General features: G+C 39.0%; 2 protein-coding genes across 7 annotated transcripts; both read right to left on the bottom strand.

The window, feature by feature from the left end:
• Nucleotides 1–88: 88 nt before the first annotated feature.
• On the bottom strand, nt 89–15,935 carry LOC121645387 (UDP-glucuronosyltransferase 2A2-like). Its single transcript, XM_041993848.1, has 2 exons — nt 15,798–15,935; nt 89–1,962 (listed from the first exon to the last, which is right to left on the bottom strand). The coding sequence occupies exon 2, from the start codon at nt 1,952–1,954 to the stop codon at nt 359–361; it is 1,596 nt and encodes a 531-aa protein (XP_041849782.1). The 5' UTR covers nt 1,955–1,962; nt 15,798–15,935; the 3' UTR covers nt 89–358.
• LOC121644846 (UDP-glucuronosyltransferase 2A1-like) lies at nt 5,028–20,618 on the bottom strand. 6 transcript variants are annotated; one of them, XM_041993405.1, is made up of 3 exons: nt 20,514–20,618; nt 17,187–18,467; nt 5,028–6,096 (listed from the first exon to the last, which is right to left on the bottom strand). In XM_041993405.1, exons 2-3 carry the CDS (start codon nt 18,354–18,356, stop codon nt 5,794–5,796), a joined length of 1,473 nt encoding a protein of 490 aa, XP_041849339.1. In that variant the 5' UTR covers nt 18,357–18,467; nt 20,514–20,618; the 3' UTR covers nt 5,028–5,793. The 6 variants fall into 6 exon arrangements, with proteins under 6 accessions (XP_041849339.1, XP_041849435.1, XP_041849052.1 ...); XM_041993501.1 differs by having other exon boundaries at nt 5,028–6,837; nt 17,928–18,467; XM_041993118.1 differs by lacking the exons at nt 17,187–18,467; nt 20,514–20,618 and adding exons at nt 12,279–12,555; nt 15,798–15,933 and having other exon boundaries at nt 5,028–7,377.
• Between the last annotated feature and the right edge of the window lie 234 nt (nt 20,619–20,852).

The following is a 20,852-nucleotide window of genomic DNA, read 5'->3' as shown; positions in this document are numbered from 1 at the left end:
CACCTATTTGGGCTCCACTGTTCCACTCACTTGACACCTTATTTGGAACAATGATTTCTAACAACACAATCCTACAGTAAACCCAACCTTTATAATGGTAACTACTGTTTTATTAGACATTTGAAATGACATTTTAAAGGACAGAGTTCATGGGAAAGTTTAATTGTATTGTACCAGAGTGTAGGCTAGATGGAACAAGTCTTATTATCTGAGGTTTAACAACTCATAATTTAGCATACAGTAAAAAAAAGAAAATACAATACATATATAAAACCAGCAAGGAACCACAACAATAAATACCTTTAAAATGTTTGCTTTGGTGTATCAGTATCTACAAATATGAAAAATATTTGTCTTGCTAGTCAGATTTTTTTTTTCTTTTCAAACACAAGCTAAAACAGAACCATGCCAACCCAGTGAAAAACATAACCAGAAGTACAGCAACTGTTACTAAAAACATTATGACATCTACAGAGTGGTAGGAATACCAGGGCATTCTGAAAGACTCAGTTCTAAGGTGAGCCGCACCTTTATGTCTCATGACAAACTCTATCCAGAAGAGGGCTCGATCCAGTGGCTTCATTGGCTGATCTTTGTGCAGCTTTGAGAGTCTTTGCATGTTCATCCTATAAGAAGGCTGTTTCAGGACTTCCTCTATGGCCCTCTGAAACATTTTTCTGTCTATATCTGAAACATCCAAAACTTGTGCAACACCTTTAGCTCTCAGTCTGTAGAGGTTGTCGACTTGATCGAATACAAAGGGAATACCCACAATTGGAACTCCATGATAAATAGCTTCATAAATCCCATTTGTTCCTCCATGACTTATAAATAACTTAATGTTTGGATGGCCTAGAAGGTCGTTCTGTGGTATCCAATCAACCACTAAAGTGTTGTTGCCAAGGGAGGCAGGCTTGTCTCCTTTATACTTCCAAATTACCTTTTGGGGTAATTTTGCAAAAGCAGCAGCAAATTCATCTGCTAATTCATAAGGCAGCTCTCCAATCAAAGTCCCCAGAGACATGATTATAAATCCATGCTCTCCAGAACTATTCACAAAGTCTTCCAAATGCTGGGGCAGAGGTTTTGCAGGTTTGCACTGGAACCCTCCCATATACACAACATTAGGCATTGTGGGTCGAGGAAACTCAAACACAAAATCCACCCTCATGAGCCACAGGTCTGCAGCTTGAAACAGAGAGAAGTAGTCCACATCTGAGCCAAAGTAGCGGCTGGACAGTGCAGAGTAATGTGGCCCAACTATCTGCTTGTACAGATGCATCCTCATGGCGTAAAAAATTAAGTTTCTCACTCGCTCAAAGAATGTCATTTGATCTGTTAGTTCTGAAGGTGGAAGTGGGACGTAGGAAAGAGGGGAGGGTGCAATTGCAAAATGTCCCTCCCCATGAATAGTCCAGCGAGTATTTAACACTAATGGCAAGCCAAGGTAGTGAGCCAAGAAAACACCGCCTCCATTAGCAGGGTCTGTCAAAACGGCATCATATTTGGCTTCTTGAAGGGACTTCATCATCTCTTTATTTTCAAACATGTACACGACCATTTCACAAATATTTTTGTGTAATTCAAAGAACTTATTTTTTAACTCCATGTCTAAAGCAAAGCGAGCCCATGCAGACCCCTTGCTTCGTTTGATTTTAATAACCTCGGAGACAAAGAGATGGAAAAAGTCCTCATTTCCACCAACAGCAACATCAACTGTGATTGCACTGTAATACAGAGATACTTCATCGATGTACCAGCTGTCTGCAGCACGAATGACTGTCACAGAGTGTCCTCTGAAATGCAGCTCCTTAGCAAGGACCCTCATGTTCACCCAGTGGCTGCCATCATGTGGAAAAATCAGAACTTTCGCACAAAGGGTGGCTGGAATGATGGCAGACAAAAGAAAGATAATGGAAGCTGTTGACAAAACCATCTTCAGATCTTTCCACATGGTCCAGTCTGAAAAAAGAAGAACAAAAAACAAAACAGAAGAATCAAATAGCAGTCTTTGCCTTTTCCAAGAAAGAGATGCAGTAGTATTTCAGTGAAGTGTCTCTTTATTTGTGTAGTAATGTTTCCTCTGACAGGGTTCCATGTATCTATGTGTCATGTATTTATATGACTCATGGAGCCCTTTTCTCTGGAAATTAAAACATTGACTGTTGCCAAGAGACCCGTATGTTTTGTGTGTTAAACTGGTTTTCTTGAGCAGAAACGATTTTATCTCGACAAGAGTTAAATTTGCTCCAAGAAGAAGCTAATTGAGAGTTCATCTGTACTGAAACACATAATCAATCCACCTAATTTCTTATTAACCAAATGTGTCTCATAGGTCAGTGGCAGAGTTGATTCATCACAGAATATATTCCCTTTTCAACATAACTGAAAACAGCAAGGGAGATTATTCTTTATCAGCACTTAACAGCAAACATTAGCTTTAAATGCCAATACTGTAAAAATTTTTTTGCTGGTCAAAACATGGCCTTGCTAGAAACTTACAGACTATCTGGGCAGTACAGAAACAAAGTAAAACCAGGCCAAACCAGCATGATTATAAAACACTTCCTTATTATTTAGTGTGCTGCATCCTGACATTTACTATGAGAGGTTTAGTCCCGGTGTTACAGTAAGCAAAAAAACTAATAAGAGTTAATAAGAAAAATGTACAATAATCATTACACAGATTATACATCTACATCATGCATTTACCCTGCATACTGTCTGTCAACTACATGTGTATTAAGCCTAATGATAAAATATCTTAAAATAAAAAGACACCCTTATTTATACTGCGAGATGGGAGTGTTTCTGGAATAACATTAGATTTCCATTGACTTCCCTCACATTGCAAAATGAAAACATCTCCAGGAGCCGTTTCTTTTGCATGGTCACACATACAGCATCTGAAGTTATCTCTAACTACAAAGCAACACTAACAAATAAGATAAGAAGTTAAGATAAAACTTGATTAATCCCACAACAGGGAAATTTGTGTTATTACAGCTCAACTATGAAAAGCAGATTAACAAAAATAAAATACAAATATTAAATACAAATGTGCTCAAAGAGTGAGGGAATCAAATAATGACATGCTCCACTCGCAGATCTAAAATGACTGTTTTAGGATTTTGGTGTGGTATTAAAGGACTGGCATTCATCGAGCTTCTACAGTGATAGTGCATGCATCGACCAGAGCACACCCCTGGAGTGGAAACTCCACCCCTGGTGTTGATTCTGTTTAAATGAGTCATATTTGACATTTCGACTGATACAAGCTGCTTGAACTGCACCTACACTTAGTGCATTGTCTAATAAGATATTGAGACAATTTGAGCATACTTTATTAGGTACCTGTGAAGTAATCTTAAACATTTGTTTTACGAAATCTACTATCATCTATCGCAGGGGTTCTTAACCTTTTTTTTACACTGGGGCCCAACTTTTCCAGTACATAGTGGTCTGGGGCCCATTCAGATATTAAAACTGTATTGGTTTAATTGATCTAACTCTTGCTTTAATTTGTATTCAATAACTAAACCAAATTCATTTGCAGTTTAACAAGCTAAAACCTTGTAAAATATGACATCGTAAAAAAATCTTTAAAAAAAAAATCATACAATGAAATCATCACAAAAAGTTTATTTCAGGTCTGTGTGAAACTGTGCATACAACAATACACTCACTAGGCTCATAATTCATGAAATAAAATCAGGCTCCTGCAAGAACAAATTTAAAAGCTCATGTCATGTCTAAACACAAAATCTACTAATATTAGATTTTACTACAGCAATAAATAAATAAATAAGCAGGACTTGAAAAAAACTGATGGAAATTTGGTAAATAAAATGATGCGAGTGTTCAATGCTTGATCTTTAGAGTATTGGAGTTGGTTGAACAACTAAACAACACATTACCAGTACAATGTGGTGCAAAGCTGCATTGCAATTGAGCATCTCATGGATAACTAATATATCTTGTGTCTTCAATTGATAAGTTACACAGTCCTCACAGCCCACAGGTGCAAAGCTGAGTTTTTTTGAGGCCCTCTAGACAGTGCGTAAGGTCCAAGCATGGGCTGCGGCCCCTTGGTTAAGAATCACTGATCTATTCCAGCAGGTATGTGCTTGTTCTTTTACAGGGTCTTTACTTATTTACTTTGTATTATGCCTCCAGATTTATTGTACAATCCTTCACATCTTCCAGTTCCAGCATCCTTTTAAATGTCAAACATACTAAATAAATAACGTGACACAACAATTTCTCATGCACAAAAGAGGCAGCACCTGAAGCCTCAACAGGATGGTCCACAGAATGGTCCTGCTAGTGGTTGGAGGTGTAAACACAAGGAAGGATTAAAACTAGGATTATCTAATTCCAAGAGTAGCACCTTTTTAATACCAACCTGTAGCTCACCACATTCCGAACGTGGCATGTTGAATTACAATCTGTTGACCATGAAGGCCATCAGAGTACACTGAAGAAGTCTGAAATTATAATACATCACCATCAGCTTAGCAGCCTAAAGACAGGATGGCTCCTCTATTATATATTCTGACCGGTTGTCTGTGGCACAAATTGGCACTCATAACACCAGCCAACATCTTGTTTCCAGTATCCAGTTTTGATGAAACTGTGTTCCATCTAAGTGTCAGTGATCTGTTATTAGCTGTGAACATTTGCACCCTGAGCAGTCTGCTGCTGCTGTGGCCCATCTGCTTCAAAGCTCAGTGTGTTGATGCTCTTCCGGATTTATTGCAGAAATTAACACTTGTTGTTGTAGCCTTTCTATCAGCTTGAGCCTGTATGGCATTTTTTTTCTAACTTCTGCAAAACTTGACAAGTTATTTTTACCCAGAGGCTTCTGCTCACTTCATTTTTATTATTTCCGCAAACCCTTGAGGTGGCTGTCAACATCTCAGTACATAAGCAGTTTCTGTCTAACATTTTACCTGCTTATCTTGCACCAACTGTCACTCACCTTTATCCCACCTCTATGTATCTACATACATTCAGTCACAGCCATATCAGTGTCAGAACATATTAACTGTGTCAATGTTTCATTACATTTGCCACACTTTACAAAACTAAATATACCGAATCTCAAACAAAAAGACTTCAAAGTGTATTTAACAGCAAAATGCCCATGTATGGCTGCATGGTGTTGTACTGGTTAGCACTAATGCCTCACTGCAAGAAGGTTCCTGGTTTGAGCAGGGTTTCTCCCACAGTCAAAAGACATGCATGTCACTGTCACTGTAATTTCCACCCAGAAGAGATTGTAAGTGGTTGTCTGTCTCTCTTTTTTGTTGACCTGATGGACTGGCGACCTCGCTTGACCTCTCTGCCTCTTGCCTGGTAGTTCCTGGGCTCTAGCCCCCAAGGAAGGTTAGTATAAATGGCAGGTTAAAGTATAAATATTTACAATTAATTAGATTCTTGTGTTTTATTTATACTCTAGTGTGTTGACATCCTCTCAATTCTTACAACTCTAAAAATGTTAATACAAAAATGCTGAGGTTGCACATCCTTGACTAAGGTCAATGAAGTATTAAGCAACTTTGACAAAAGATAAAAGTTTTTAGAAAAGATATTTTTGCCATGACATTCAGTCTGGTAGATTCAGCATAATCTTAACAAATAAACTAATATAATTATATCTTCACTTATCAAATCAAGCAATCATGAGAGAAAAAAAGAAAAAATACAGATGAATTATTCCACAATAAAATAAAAAAAAATGTTGCATGAAATGGCAAAGTGTAATTATGTACATGAACAAAGACTATATCATTAGTCTCGTTTTACCTTCTTTTTACAGACTGCTCTGCACAAACACCTTATAAAGATGACAGATGTTAGAAGCATGAGCAGCACAGCTCCAGTCAGGAACAGAAATACATCTACAGAGTGGTAGGAATACCAGGGCATTTTGTAGGACTGAGCTTTCAGGTGAGCTGCACCTTTGTGTCTCATGACAAACTCTATCCAGAAGAGGGCGTTATCCATGGGCGTCATTGGCTGATCTCTGTGCAGCCTGGAGAGTCTCTGCATGTTCATGCTGTAGGACGGCTCGTTCAGGACTTCTTTGATGGCCTTCAAGAAATTGTCATCTTTGTCCATTGCAGCTACCGAGAGGATCTTAGCTCCTCCTCTTATCTGCAGACGGAGCAGATTATCATATTGGTCAAAAAACAAGGGCAGACCCACAACTGGGACTCCGTGATACATGGCCTCTTGGACTCCATTTGTTCCTCCATGAGCCACAAACAGTTTTATCTTAGGATGTCCTAACAGGTCATTCTGTGGCATCCAGTCAACAAGTAAAGTGTTGTTCCCCAGAGTGGTTGGTCTGCTGCCTTTATACTTCCAGATGACTTTCTGGGGTAATTCAGCAAAAGCTGCAGCAATGTAATTTGCCAGGTCATCAGGAATTTCATTCACAAAAGTTCCCAGAGACATGATGATGAATCCATGATCTCCAGAACTCTGCACAAACTCCTCCAGATGTTCAGGAAGTGGGTTTGCAGGTTTACACTGGAAGCCTCCCACGTACACAACATTAGGCATGGTGGGGCGTGGAAAGTCAAACACAAAGTCCACTCTCATCAACCAAATATCTGCATCAATCTTTATCTGATCAAAGTCATGACCAGGACCAAGATATTTGTCACAAACTTGCTGGTATGCATGTTTAGCCACCACATTGTTTTGTAGTTGGGAAATTAGATAGAAAATCATGTTTTTCACTCTCTGGGAAAATGTCATCTTATCTGTGCTGCCAGATCCTGTTATAGGAATATAGGATATGGGTGAAGGAGCAATAGCAAAATGAGCCTCTTCTACAATTAGCCAGCGAGCATTATAGACCAAAGGAAGGTTCAAATATTTGGCCAAAATAACTCCACCACCCCAGCAGGGGTCAGTGAGCACCAGGTCAAACTTACTCTCATTCAAAGTTCTTATCAATTCTTTGTCATCCAGGATGGCTGAGACAAGTTCACTCACAATACTGTTAACATCAGCAATAATACCTAATATGTCAAGACCTGACTGAAGAAAACTTGTCAAGGAAATAGTCCCTCGTACAAACTGCATGCCCTCAGATATTATTCTTTGCATGAACTTCTCATCTGTGGCTCTCTCAACAGGAACAGTGTAGCTATGATAATAAGAAGAGTTAGCCTTGATGTACCAGCTTTTGCTGGAGCGCACAATTGTTATATTGTGTCCTCTGGAGTGCAATGCTTTAAGCAGAATGTCCATGTTTATCCAGTGGCTGCCTTCGGTTGGAAAAACCAAGATGTTTCCACCTTGACTGGCTCTGGGAAGGATGAGGAGCAGCAGCAAGGTGCTGCAGCAAATGATCAGTTTCATCTGAAATGGAAGCAGGAGACAGTCAGTTGAGAATGAACTACCTTTATTTTAAGAAACATAGATAAGAAGGATAAGATAGATAAGATAGATTAATGAATTTTATCAGCCCAGAGGGAAATTTGTGACACTGGGCAGGCACGGCGCCAGGATTTTTTTTCTCCTGGTGCTAATGAGGGACTTGACCAATACGTGGGGGTGCTAAGAAAATAACAGATTTCCATGACTTAGGTAACTTTATACATAGGTTATCGATTTTTTCAATAAAAGTGGCTAAGATACACAGCAATTTAACTGAATTAGCCAAAGAACATTCAGCAAAATAACCAGGCCTACAACGAGCCACAAAGCAACGGCAAAAATGTTTTCACGTGGAAAGGTGCAAGATTCAGCACCAGACAGTGACCATGTGATAAACAAGCAACACATATAGAATGCAACAAACGCATTTATTCTACATGCATAATTAATGAAATCAACTATGCATTGCTTTTATTGCCTCGGATCACAACATAACTTAAGAAATTAAACTGATTGCGAGATAAATTTAACATACTACACAGTGCAGGCGCAACGAGAAGTGCAAACAATTTGTATCTAATGATTCGGACCACAACATGGTAAAAAATGGAGATAATAATACCAAAGCCACAGCGAGAAGTGCAACACTCCGTACCTGTTAATTAGGCACACACAACTCAGCCTAGCGTGAGTTTCAACAAAAAGTTTCCGCCCGCCCTCTGTCCCCTCTTAATCAGTGCACAGAAGAAACATGCAAGCGGAGAATCTGCGCAAACTGTTTTTAAACTAATACATTCCTTTATTATAATATTATATATAAATTCATAATTATATTTTTTATAATCTAATTTCTTGGGGGGGCTTAATGGGGCTACACAGATTTATCACGGGGCTGTAGCACCCCCTAGCCCCGGTGTGGCGCCGTGGATGACACTGGGTGCTCAGATACATCATAAAACCTTCACACAATAAATAATAATAATATAATAAAATAATGGATTAAATAAAACTGTTAAAAGAAGGGATTAAAAATGTCACTAAAAATGTAGAAAAAAGTACATTTGATTATCAGTCTGCCTTAGTCTAATTCAGTCTAGAGATGCATCTTACTTAGCTACTTTCACACTTTCACACTAACCCCCCATCTACACCTCCTCTGCCCTCTTCCCTCTCCTACCTCCAAAGAGTTGTGCAGACTTATTACTGAGGCAACAAAAGACCTTCTCAGTCTGTCTGTGGAGCAGTTCAGAGACAGAAGTCTGTTACTAATGTAACCCTCCTCTCTGAGAAGATAGAGTACAGTAGGAAGGTGGTGGTGTCCATCATGGACCAAAACTTGGACAGAGCTTTCTTCTTGCTTATTACCTCTACAGGGTCCAGTTTCAGCCCCACAATCGAGTCTTCCGTTTTTACCATTTTATTCAGTCGGTTTGTGTTCCTCTTGTTTGTACTGCTCCCCCAGCAGTGTTCAAAGTCTGGTCCAGTTTATTGTCCAAGTTGAGATTAGATACTTGTAGGACATGACTGTCTCAACAGCCACTCCCCAATACAGACAGGCTGTGGAGAAGAGGACTGTTTCCGGAAGCCTAGGCTTGACTCCCCTGCTCCCTTTTCTTCTTCATCTTTATAAACTTGTTCAGCTCAAAGTTGTTCTTTGGCAGACATGGCAGTCTTGCCTGTGTTTGTAGCAAGAATTAATAAAAATGGGAGTAGCCTATTTACGCTACAGCAGAAGCATATGATGCTGCCAGTCAAGGGAAAAAAATGGGACTGTATCATATTATAACCTGATGTTTTATTTTTATGATTCATCATAATGTAATCAGCGTGTTGTTGGATATATTGAGACACAATAAGTTTTATGGAAATGAGAATGATATTCACTTCAAGGAGAATTATTTCAGCTATTTTTGTCAAGGTTTTACGTAGTTGTGTTCATCTTATTTATAAAGCATCATTAGTGGAGCTGACGTTTGTTTTCGGGGAACTGTGATTGGTGACGGCAAGTTTACATGAGAATTAATGGGAGCAGGAAAACAGATGCTTTGTCCCAGAGTGGTGGAATTGATTGAATGATCCAACTTTATTTTGTTTGTGCTAATTAACTAAAATACTACAGCTCATCATTTACACTTTTAAATTTAATTATTTTTGTAATTTAAGCCATTTCTTAAAGTAATTTGACAATTATTCTATTCTGCAGTAGGAAAGTGTGAAAGTCACTAGCGGCATGGCGGTCTACGCCATCTGCCTGCACACAGTTAAACGGTACATGTATGTGTGTTGTTCTTGGTTTACATGTACTGGTGTTTAACGCTATATGTCCTAGCTGCCTTCAGAAAACTGAAATAAAATTTATCTACATACATTGTGGGGAGAATAGATTTGCCAGGACAAGAAGTCCTGTCAGACCTAAGGTCTAAAGTCAACATTATCACAATGTTATCCAAGGTGTAACAACCTATTAGTGTTTACATTATATGTCCTTGCTGCCTTCAGAAAACTCAAATAAAATTTTTAGCAATATACACAGTGGGGAGAATAAAGTTGCTGAAATCCTGTCTGCCTCAAGAATGCAGGATTATAAGTGTCATTTAAAATGCAACAGCAGAATCAGTAAATTAGTAAGAATAAGTAGCAGAAAATGTCAAAACCCAGCATGAAGAACAACTTAATCAGGTTTTGTAAATTATACGTTTCTCTGATCTGCTTCCTGCAGTTTCCTCACTTAAAATGAAAATGTAAAACACTACTTTTGATTTTCATCTTCTTACTAGGGTTGTAAAAAAATCGATTCTCAGATAAAAATCAATTCTAAAATTTTGTATTTACTTAGAAAAAACCGTCTCTACCCATTAGAAACAGGCACTGCAACGGGCAGCCCACCCTCAAGCATCTCCCTGGAGGACCAGTTGTTTACAGTGTTGCAGACGTACCAACTTGTCAACATAATTAGCACATTTTAGGTCCTCTCTAGCTACCCTTTTTTTTTAAAGCAACAAGCGACAAATTTAGCGACTTTTTCTGGTGTTAACTGGAGACTTTGAAACTGCCGTGAAAACACTTAGTCTGTTTCTCAATATCAAGTAGGTATGCTTAGAATGCTGATAACGTTAAAAATGGACCGAGTAATGCTCGCAGTTGCCGTTGGCAAGCAGAAGAGGAAACGGCGAGGCTGACGAGGGAGATACAGGAGCAGCGAGACAGGATGTGGAGCAGACAGCTTCTCCTGGTGGCATACCTCTTAACTTTGGTACAACATTTGGTTAAACATTGAAAAGTTATTAGTGTTTGTATACTGTCAATATATAAAGTATATGTTAAATATATATTTTAAATATCTTCTGATAATTACTGCAAGTATATTTAAAAATAAACTGAAAAATTGTCAGTTTAAAAGACATTTCATATTCCTGTCTGTGGGTATAACCTTGTGGTCAAACAGGACTATATTCATAAGTTTACACCACCCTTTCCTGCTCTGCACAGTTAAGCACATGACTCACTGTACATGACTGAAAACTACATCTCAGAATTAGAGCTGTTTGATTTAACAAAAAATCAACTTGATGTAGTAATGGACATTTTAATTAAATAATTTAATACACAAGCATGAATACACATCTTAAGAAGAAAATATTCAGGGTTAGTTACAACTTTTAGGTTACATTGCAGTGTGTAAAAATGAGATTAAATACATTTATCTTTAAGTTTAATTCTAAGTTTCTCCAATCCCATTTTTTTCCTTCCTATAGGAGCAAGATCCTGCACAGAGGTACTGCCAACTGAACACCAATGTGCCAGTGCTGGACCTGTTTTTTTTTCTGGAGCTAATCTAAAACCGGTTTTGATACTACTAGGATCAGCTTTAATATGTTGGTCCAAATGTTGCCCCAGAAAAAAAACTACATGGATGGAGCCATGAGACTGAGGTCCAGGGTCCTCATTTATCAAACTGTGCGTAGCAAAGCAAAGTACAGGTGGTGTTTGCAGCGCAAAAAGGAAATGCTGGGCGCTTCTACTTTCAGATTTATCAAAGCTTGCGCACGAACGTCCTACACCTGTTTCCCGTTTTGCTAGATTTTGTGCATACACCTGGGTCAGAGTTTGCGGGGAGATAGGAACATTCCCCGTCAAATTTTGTTTTCATAAATCCCAAAAGCTGACTATATTTGCCATATGCTGGTTTTTGTTCCTACGCAAGCTTGATAAATGAGGCCCCTGGTCACCATTTACTGGCTTGCCTGTGGGGCCACCAACAGGGCAACTGCAGATATTTTTGCTATGACGACTGCCACTGTCTGCAGGTCCACAGTGTTGTGGAGGAAATGATGACCATCCTCCACAGAGTCATTCATTTTTTTGAGGCGGAAGAGCTGGAAGAGGTGGGAGCAGGATTTGCAGGCCTCGCTGGACATGAGGGGTTCCCCCTGCTCTTGATGTCACACCTGAATTCTTCCTCCTGCAGAGCCACAAAAATTTTTTTTACATAAACAGAAAACATTTTCCCTAAATCATAATGCAGGGTGTGTGTGATGCCGAGGGAGCCTTCCTGGATGTTTACATTGGCAACCCAGGCTTGGTGCATGATGTACTTGTCCTACGACGATCGCACTTGTACAAGCAGGCCCTTTATCCTCTACCTGGGTTTTTTTTCTGCTGGGAGACAGTGAATACCCCTGCTTGCATTATCCTGTCTGTGTAATCACCCCATACCATCACCCTGTTGCCAGTAAGTGGTCATCTTACCTACAATCACATACTAGATCCTGTTTTAATAATTACTGTGACTCATATATTCAGCTTCATTTTTTACATTCAGGCCAAGTGGAGGAGAGATTTAACAGGTACCATGAAAAGGCCAGAAGCATCATCGAGTGTACCTTTGGCTTAAGACACACTGACAATCCATTTTCCTTCCACCACTGGAGGTGTAGTTGTAGGAGCCTGTTGCATGTCTGTGTGGCAGCAGGTGACATCTTTGATGCACTAGCGGAGGAAGAGGAGGAGGCAGGTGATGATGTTGGAGGGGAGGATCTCGATGAAGATGCTGGCTGCCCCAGTTTTCAGGCAATTGCTTCCGAGCCAGGCTAGCAGCCTAAATCTCTGCTCCTGCAGAGCTGCCTGCATATTTCATGTTGATTTAGCCATGCAGTCGTCCTGCCAAATAATAAGCATTTACCTTAAGAATCAATAACATATTGCTTCTATCATATTGTTATATTGTTTTAGTAGTTTATGGTTTCACATAGTAAATAAGAGTAGTCTGACCTCTTTGTTTACTAAAATGTGTGTATATATATATATATATATATATATATATACATATATCCTGTGGACTGAATTTGTAAAATACTGTCAATCAATATAACAGATATATACATATATATAACAATATAACAGAAAAATATATTTAACTTGATAAGACAATTTATTAAATTTCTATACGTATACACAACCTCCACACGAAGATGTGCATTTACAAATTGTTATTAACATTTTTTATAAGTGTTTGAAACAATAACAAGTATCTCTCTGCAGCTGCTCTCGCCTTGCCAGGGCTTCTCTTATCCTCTCTCTTCTCCTTCCAGAAATCCAGGATGCAACTCTCCCTGGATCTCTTTCTGCCCGGTGTCCTGCCTGGTATCTCAGCCACAGAGGGGCAACTGACTGAGTGCTGCCCCTGGAGTGCAGCATCCATAAGAATACCACTGCCAGCTAGTGGCAGCGGTCACACCACCAGCCTCTACCCCTTAATTTCCTGAAAAATTATTTCAACTTGTAAATGACTGAGCTTACGAACACAGCTTTCATATACTGGCTGGAAAAAATAATATGAAGAATCTGTAAAACAGAAAAAGCTAATATAATCAACCAGATTACCTTGTATTTGTCTTCAAGATTGATTTAAAAAAAAACAAAAACAGAGTGTTATTGCCAGGCTAGTGCTAACAACAAAATCCCTGGAAGACAAAAATATAATCTAACAACAATTTCAGTCCTTCCAAACCCACTGAAAGATAACAAGTTAATACTCACTCCAAGCTGCTTTTACATAATTTATGGTGGTCGGTGAAAAGACTCACTGGCTGCATGCCACTCATGAGGGCCTGGGTTTCTTCATTTTACCCTTAAGTAAAATAATGTGTCCAATTTAAAGTTCACAAGAAAAATATTGTTAAAGTGTAGTATGTAAATCTAACATAAATCTAACATTAGCCCAATAAAGGCCATCTTGACAATTACAGTTAGTTACTATGACTACAGCTGCAAAAGGATCTGCTGAGATGAGGTTGTGAACGAGGCAGTTTATCTGAACACCAGCTGGCCGACTGTTAGCTGTTCAGCTAACGCTGAAGCCACTTTTAAAAACAGTTTAAACTTCACAGAGCAATCACAACCACAAAGTTAAAGTTAATAATGTATTTTGTTGTGTAAAACTTATTAAAGCCCACGTTACCTGAAATAGAGAGTAATATTTTCAAAAGAACTTACAGTTATGAGCTTTTTCCTCCGCCACCTTTCTGTTTGTGCCGCTGTGCATTCTGGGAAAGTAGGCTGCTTGAAGTCCACACAAGTCACCTCTGATGCATCCTCGATAAATGAGTGTGGCAAGTACACATACAGGAATTTGTAGCGTACTTGCCTGAATATGTTCTTTAAATTGCAGCAGTACTAGGCTCTTAACTAATGACTTACACAAGAACAGAAGTACAGACAAGTACGCATATTGAGAAACGGCCTTAAAGCACTTGTGTAAATAAGTACACTTAATTAGTGGTTGAATTTTTTTTTTCTTTTTCACCACAGTGAGCAAACAGTCTGAGAACATTGTTTGAGATGGTATCTCTGTACAAACTAATATTTTAAAATAATGCATTTATTTTACATTAATGCCTTGTCTTATATTTATTAATACATTGTTGTTCTATTGTTTGGATTGTGTTGTTATTTTTGTGGTGTTCTGACTGATAAAAAAATAAATACATTTTCCCCCCTTTAAAGTATCCATATAATATCTAGCAACATCTTTAGTATTGGTATCGAGGGGGGACATTGCCATGGATGCTTTGGAAGGTGAGGAGGCAGAACTTAAATTCGATCTGAGCGGAAACGGGGAGCCAGTGTAGTGAGTGGAGGATGGGGGTGATATGCCCATATTTCTGCACTCTCATCAGGGTCCAAGCAGCACTTTTCTGAATGTGATGCAGCTTTTGCATAGCTGTGCTGGGGACCCCAACATAAAGTGCATTGCAGCAGTCCAGACTGGAGGAGACGAAGGCGTGGACAAGCCTCTCGGCATCAGGGAGGGTGAGAGTAGGACAGAGTTTGGAAATATTTCTGAGGTAGAAAAAGTCTGTCTTACAAAGGTTTTTGAAGTGAGCCTCTAAGGTGAGATGAGGGTGATACTTAACACCCAGGTTGGTGACTACTGATAAATCTTTTTTTTATATATAGCGCCTTTTAAGATAAAAATCCCAAAGTATCTAACAATAACCACAGGAGATGTAAAAAAAAAAAAAAAAAAGTTGCATTGAGGGAAAAAAGATGCATTTTAGCCGTTTTTAAATTTTTTTAAGAGATCGCTGATGAAAGGGATTTCCTGGCCAGAGGAAGTAATGTTGGTTATAGTACATGTTCGAATTTGGTGGTGGGCGGCTGGGGTGCCAAAGAATACTGTTTCAGTTTTCAAGATATTGAGCTGTAGGAAATGTTTGACTCATCGACATCTTTTATCTCCTTCAGACAGGCAGTAAGTGTGGAGAATGATGATAATGGCGATGGGGGTTCTGTATTAGTTTCATGTAGAATTTTGCCATGTCAAAACCCAACATGAAGAACAACTTAATCATGTTTAGTAAATTATACATTTCTCAGATCTGCTACCTGCACAGTTTCCTCATTTAAATAAGAAAATGTTCGTGTTTATGTTTTTACTATAAAACTATAACGTTCTAAAGCAATACGGTCCCTTTAATTTCCTTTTGGGTTGCAGCAATTTGCTTCCAGAATCTACAGCTGTGCAATTCATGAATATAAATAGTAAACAAACATCTGTTTCTGTGCCAAACCAGTGAAAGTTACTGTATCGGTCTGGGCCACCCATAAAAACGTGAGCACCACGTCCCTGCAGAGGTTTACGCAATCGGCATCACAAGATTTGTGAGTCGACGATCGCGATATGCAGGGTTGTAAAAGAAAAGGCAAACTATGGTGTTCATCTGTCCTTACATTGGCATTGCAAACTACACTGTATACGGTTGCAGCAAGTTTAAGTGAGTTTTACATCGTTTGCTTTCACTTCCGCCTTATCAATGAGACCAGATGACATTTCTTAAGCATTCGGTGCATTATGAACATACAATCACACACACAGACACACGAATATTGCTTTCCCTTACTGTGGTATGAAGCGTCTCTCCACACTGGAAAATGACCTTTTCCCCTTCGTTTTCTTCTTCTTCTCCTTTTTTACTTATTATTTTTTCCCTTTCCTTCCTTTTACAGAAAGCGGCTGTCTGCGTCAAGTCTACTAACACTTGATTAGGTAACTACCGAGGAGGGGAGGAGCAGTAGAGCTATTCAGATGCAAAAGAGGAACTTTTTTTTTTTTCTGGAGGGCATGAAAGTCGGACATTTCAGCATTGGTTTTTAATAAAAAGAATTGTCGAGGTGCGGGTAGGGAACAGTGAATTTAAACTAGAGGATGCACAAAGAACATTATTTACACCCCGAGGAAACATACCAGACCACCTGTTAAAATGGATGTATAAACTGATCTGACTTCTTAGAGAAGTTGTGTTAGATGTGGCAAAGGTATGATCATGATAGCAAATTAAAAAAGAATGTTAAATTAACTTGGAGTTGCCATAGAGTTGCAGATAGAGGGTGTTAGAAAAGAAAAGAAACACACGTAAATATCAAACACATCACAAGTCTTTAATTCTCATATAGTGAATGTCAGAATCACACAAGTAATGGTTTTCACATTGACTCAGCACAAAGATTTCTCAGGCATTGAAAAACAAATTCACCATCTACAGATGATTCTTTTGTTTGCCTATAAAAAATACCTACCACTCTGAAAATGGCCACCTTGTAATATAATGACAGAAACTCTTCGAATGTTCATTTTAATTCCATTTTGTAAGGCAACAAACGGGAAGAGTGGGCGATTGGGCAGGGACTGAGAGCGCTGAGGAAATGAGATATGAATTAACCCTGTGTACAACTGAATTGTTAGATACTCTGGTGGGATTGTGGTGGAAAGTACAAAATATCTGAATAGTTTGAAATCCATTCAGTTCATTCAAATGGGAATATATATATATATATATATATATATATATGAGACATATATAGTACATCAAAATCTACTGTAGTAAATCTTCTAGAGATGAGTAAAATGCAGACAATTTCCCAATTGTTATCTCCCTAAACGTCCCCTTATTAAATCAACAAAAAAAAAAAACAAATACCTTGAATGATTAGTCTCGTTTTACCTTCTTTTTACAGACTGCTCTGCATAAACACCTTATAAAGATGACAGCAGTTAGAAGCATGAGCAGCACAGCTCCAGTCAGGAACAGAAATACATCTACAGAGTGGTAGGAATACCAGGACATTTTGTAGGACTGAGCTTTCAGGTGAGCTGCACCTTTGTGTCTCATGACAAACTCTATCCAGAAGAGGGCGTTATCCATGGGTGTCATTGGCTGATCTCTGTGCAGCCTGGAAAGTCTCTGCATGTTCATGCTGTAGGACGGCTCGTTCAGGACTTCTTTGATGGCCTTCAGGAAGTTGTCATCTTTGTCCACTGTGGCTATTGAGAGGATCTTAGCTCCTCCTCTTATCTGCAGACGGAGCAGGTTGTCATATTGGTCAAAAAACAAGGGCAGACCTACAACAGGGACTCCGTAATACATGGCCTCTTGGACTCCATTTGTTCCTCCATGAGCCACAAACAGTTTTATCTTAGGATGTCCTAACAGGTCATTCTGTGGCATCCAGTCAACTACTAAAGTGTTGTTCCCCAGAGTGGTTGGTCTGCTGCCTTTATACTTCCAGATGACTTTCTGGGGTAATTCAGCAAAAGCTGCAGCAATGTAATTTGCCAGGTCATCAGGAATTTCATTCACAAAAGTTCCCAGAGACATGATGATGAATCCATGATCTCCAGAACTCTGCACAAACTCCTCCAGATGTTCAGGAAGTGGGTTTGCAGGTTTACACTGGAAGCCTCCCACATACACAACATTAGGCATGGTGGGGCGTGGAAAGTCAAACACAAAGTCCACTCTCATCAACCAAATATCTGCATCAATCTTTATCTGATCAAAGTCATGACCAGGACCAAGATATTTGTCACAAATTTGCTGATATACTTGTTTAACTGCAAGGCTGCTTTGCATTTGGGTTATCAAATATAAAATCATGTTTTTCACTCTCTGAAAAAATGTCATCTTATCTGTGCTGCCAGATCCTGTTATAGGAATATAGGATATGGGTGAAGGAGCAATAGCAAAATGAGCCTCTTCAGGTATGAGCCAGCGAACATTATAGACCAAAGGAAGGTTCAAATATTTGGCCAAAATAACTCCACCACCCCAGCAGGGGTCAGTGAGCACCAGGTCAAACTTACTCTCATTCAAGGTTCTCATCAATTCTGTATCATCTAGCATAGCTGAGACAAATTCACCAATAGCTGCATGAACATCAACAAATATGCCAAGTATTCCTATAGTCCACTGAAAAAAACTTGTCAAAGGAATAGCCCCTCGTTCAAACTGTATGCCCTCAACTATAATTTTTTTCATGTACTTCTCATCTGTGGCTCTCTCAACAGGAACAGTGTAGCTATGATAATAAGAAGAGTTAGCCTTGATGTACCAGCTTTTGCTGGAGCGCACAATTGTTATATTGTGTCCTCTGGAGTGCAACGCTTTAAGCAGAATGTCCATGTTTATCCAGTGGCTGCCTTCAGTTGGAAAAACCAAGATGTTTCAAACTTGACTGGCTCTGGGAAGGATGAGGAACAGCAGCAAGGTGCTGCAGCAAATGTCAAGTTTCATCTGAAATGGAAGCAGGAGACAGTCAGTTGACAGAACTACCTTTATATATAAAAACATGTTCATTTAAGATAAGATAGATACCATAGATAAGAAGAACTTTCTAAATCCAGAGGGAAATTTGTCACACTGGGTGCTCAGATACACCATTAAACCTTCACACAAATAATAATAATAATATAATAAAATAATAAATAGATTAAATAAAACTGCTAAATAAAGGGATTAAAAATGTCACTAAAGATAAAAACATGTAGAAAAAAAACACATTTTCAGTCTGCCTAAATCTATTTCAGTCTAGAGATGCACCTTACTTTGCCATTTTCCCACTAATTAATAATAATCCTGACCCCTCCCTGCCCCTCCAGATAGTTTTACAGTCTTATTGCCGAGGAGACAAAAGACCTTTTCAGTCTGTTTGTGGAGCAGTTAAAGTTGGGCCAATACTGAATTTAATGCTGAAAATACTCCCTAACCCCATCCAAAAGTCAGCGGATTGCAATCAGCGAGTATTTTTGTCTAAACACCGTCCGATACAATAGAAACTGAATCATAATTCTTTTTTTCCTGCCAAACCCATAGACAGTATATAAAAGATGGACGGCGCCTCCGTGACGTCACCCATAGGTTTCTGAAGAGCAAAAGTGGAACTCGCTGGACGTTCCCACCGTCGCCATATTCTCCCGTGTGTCATTAGTCCCGGAAAAAAAACAAAAATGGGCAAAGAGGTCGAGCTGAGAGGGGGACTGTGAAGGTAAGGGTGGATGATTGACTCCCATCAAACTCCGAGCTGCCTGTAGCTAAGAGCTAACCCCGAGCAAAGGTAGCTAACTAGCTAACGGAGGTAGGTGAGGTAAAGCTACGGCACGCTGTTACCCGGCTAAAAGCCTTGGTTGTGCTGCACTCTCCCTTCTTTCCGCAAATATTGCAGGAGGATGTCTGTGTTTTTATGTGCAATAAACAGCTGGGTTATTTATTAACGAGAAACTTAGTCCATGGCAGGATGGGGTTGTGAATGCGGCAGTGTCCTTGTCTTTAAATCCCACATGTGTTGTTAACATTTATGTACTCTCTCACAACCTCGATCAGCTGTTCATCAAAACTATCCATTCAACTGCTCATCAGGGGAAATGCGGAAGCCAAAACTTTCTGCTTCATTCATTTCCACTTTAACAATGCTCCCCTCAAATGTCTGACCAATCACAAAATCCTTTCCTGAGCCCGACGAGAAGAAAGATCTGCTCTGCCGATGTGTTGGGAACTGTCCCTATTCACATCTGTGGCATCAAGAACAAGAAAAAAGTGATTGTGGAGTACAACCGGGCTCTTGGAATCCTTCTCTTCCACACTCCAGACCACTTGGTGGCAATTTGTTTTTGCTAACTGTCAAAACACGTATATATATATATATATATATATATATATACACATACATATGTGTGTGTGTGTGTGTATGTATGTATTTGTGATTTAATTATAATGCAAATTACAGCTGCTAAACCAATATGGAGACAACTATCATGTTAAAAAAAATCACAAGTTTCCTTCTGGGTTGCAGCAATACATTTCCATACCCTAAAGCTGTGCCACTTATAAAAATAAAAATGTAAGTAGACAAACAAACATCTGTTTATGTGCCAAACTGGTGAATGTTACTGTTTAGGTCATGGACACCCGATAAAAATGTTTTTGCGCCGCCACTGCGGATCACGTACCTGCAGAGGTTTACGGTAACTGATAGGGTGGCATCACAAGATTAATGAGAAGAAAGACGATTCTGACATGCAGGGTTGTAAAAAAAAACAAAAAAAAAACAAAAAAAAAAAAAAAAAAAAAAGCCAATAATGATGTTTTCTATTCTTTACTTTGGCATTGCAAACTACATTGTACTCTGTTGCAAGTTTAAATGAGATTTACATAGTTTACTTTCACTTCCGCCTTATCAAAGCGACCAGTTGATTTCTTCAATATATTTCTTCAATATTCGGTGCATTATGCACACTCAGTCACACACACAACACAACAGTTTCTTTCATATTAGAAAATTACCTTCTTCCCCCTTTGTTTTCTTCTTCTGCTTTTTTTTTCTTCTTCTTCTTCTTTCTTCTACTTCTTCTTCTTCTACGCTGTCTGCGCCAAGTCTATCAACACTTGATTAGGTAACTACCGAGGAGGGGAGGAGCAGTAGAGCTATTCAGGAAGCAAAAGAGGAACGTTTTTTTTTCTATTTGTTTTCAGACCCAGATGGAGGGCATGAAAATCGGACATTGTAGTATTGGTTCTTCTGAACGAAGAAAGTGGCGAGGTGCGGGCTGAAAACTGAGAATTTAAAGTAATACTAATTTAATGGGTCGCGTGTGCTCATAACTGAAAAAAACTTCACATCGA

The sequence above is a fragment of the Melanotaenia boesemani genome, chromosome 1, assembly GCF_017639745.1.
Source record: "Melanotaenia boesemani isolate fMelBoe1 chromosome 1, fMelBoe1.pri, whole genome shotgun sequence".
NCBI classification, from domain to species: Eukaryota; Metazoa; Chordata; class Actinopteri; order Atheriniformes; family Melanotaeniidae; genus Melanotaenia; species Melanotaenia boesemani.
This window is presented reverse-complemented; position numbering and strand designations above follow the sequence as displayed.

What these genes read in the sequence shown, in the direction of transcription:
- LOC121645387 (XM_041993848.1), bottom strand. Translation starts at nt 1,954, where the DNA reads ATGTGGAAAGATCTGAAGATGGTTTTGTCAACAGCTTCCATTATCTTT.
- LOC121644846 (XM_041993118.1), bottom strand. Translation starts at nt 12,374, where the DNA reads ATGTCACCTGCTGCCACACAGACATGCAACAGGCTCCTACAACTACAC. An exon ending in CAGTGTGTCTTAAGCCAAAG is followed by an intron (nt 7,378 to 12,278) that starts GTACACTCGATG and finishes CTTCCATTTCAG; the next exon opens with ATGAAACTGATCATTTGCTG.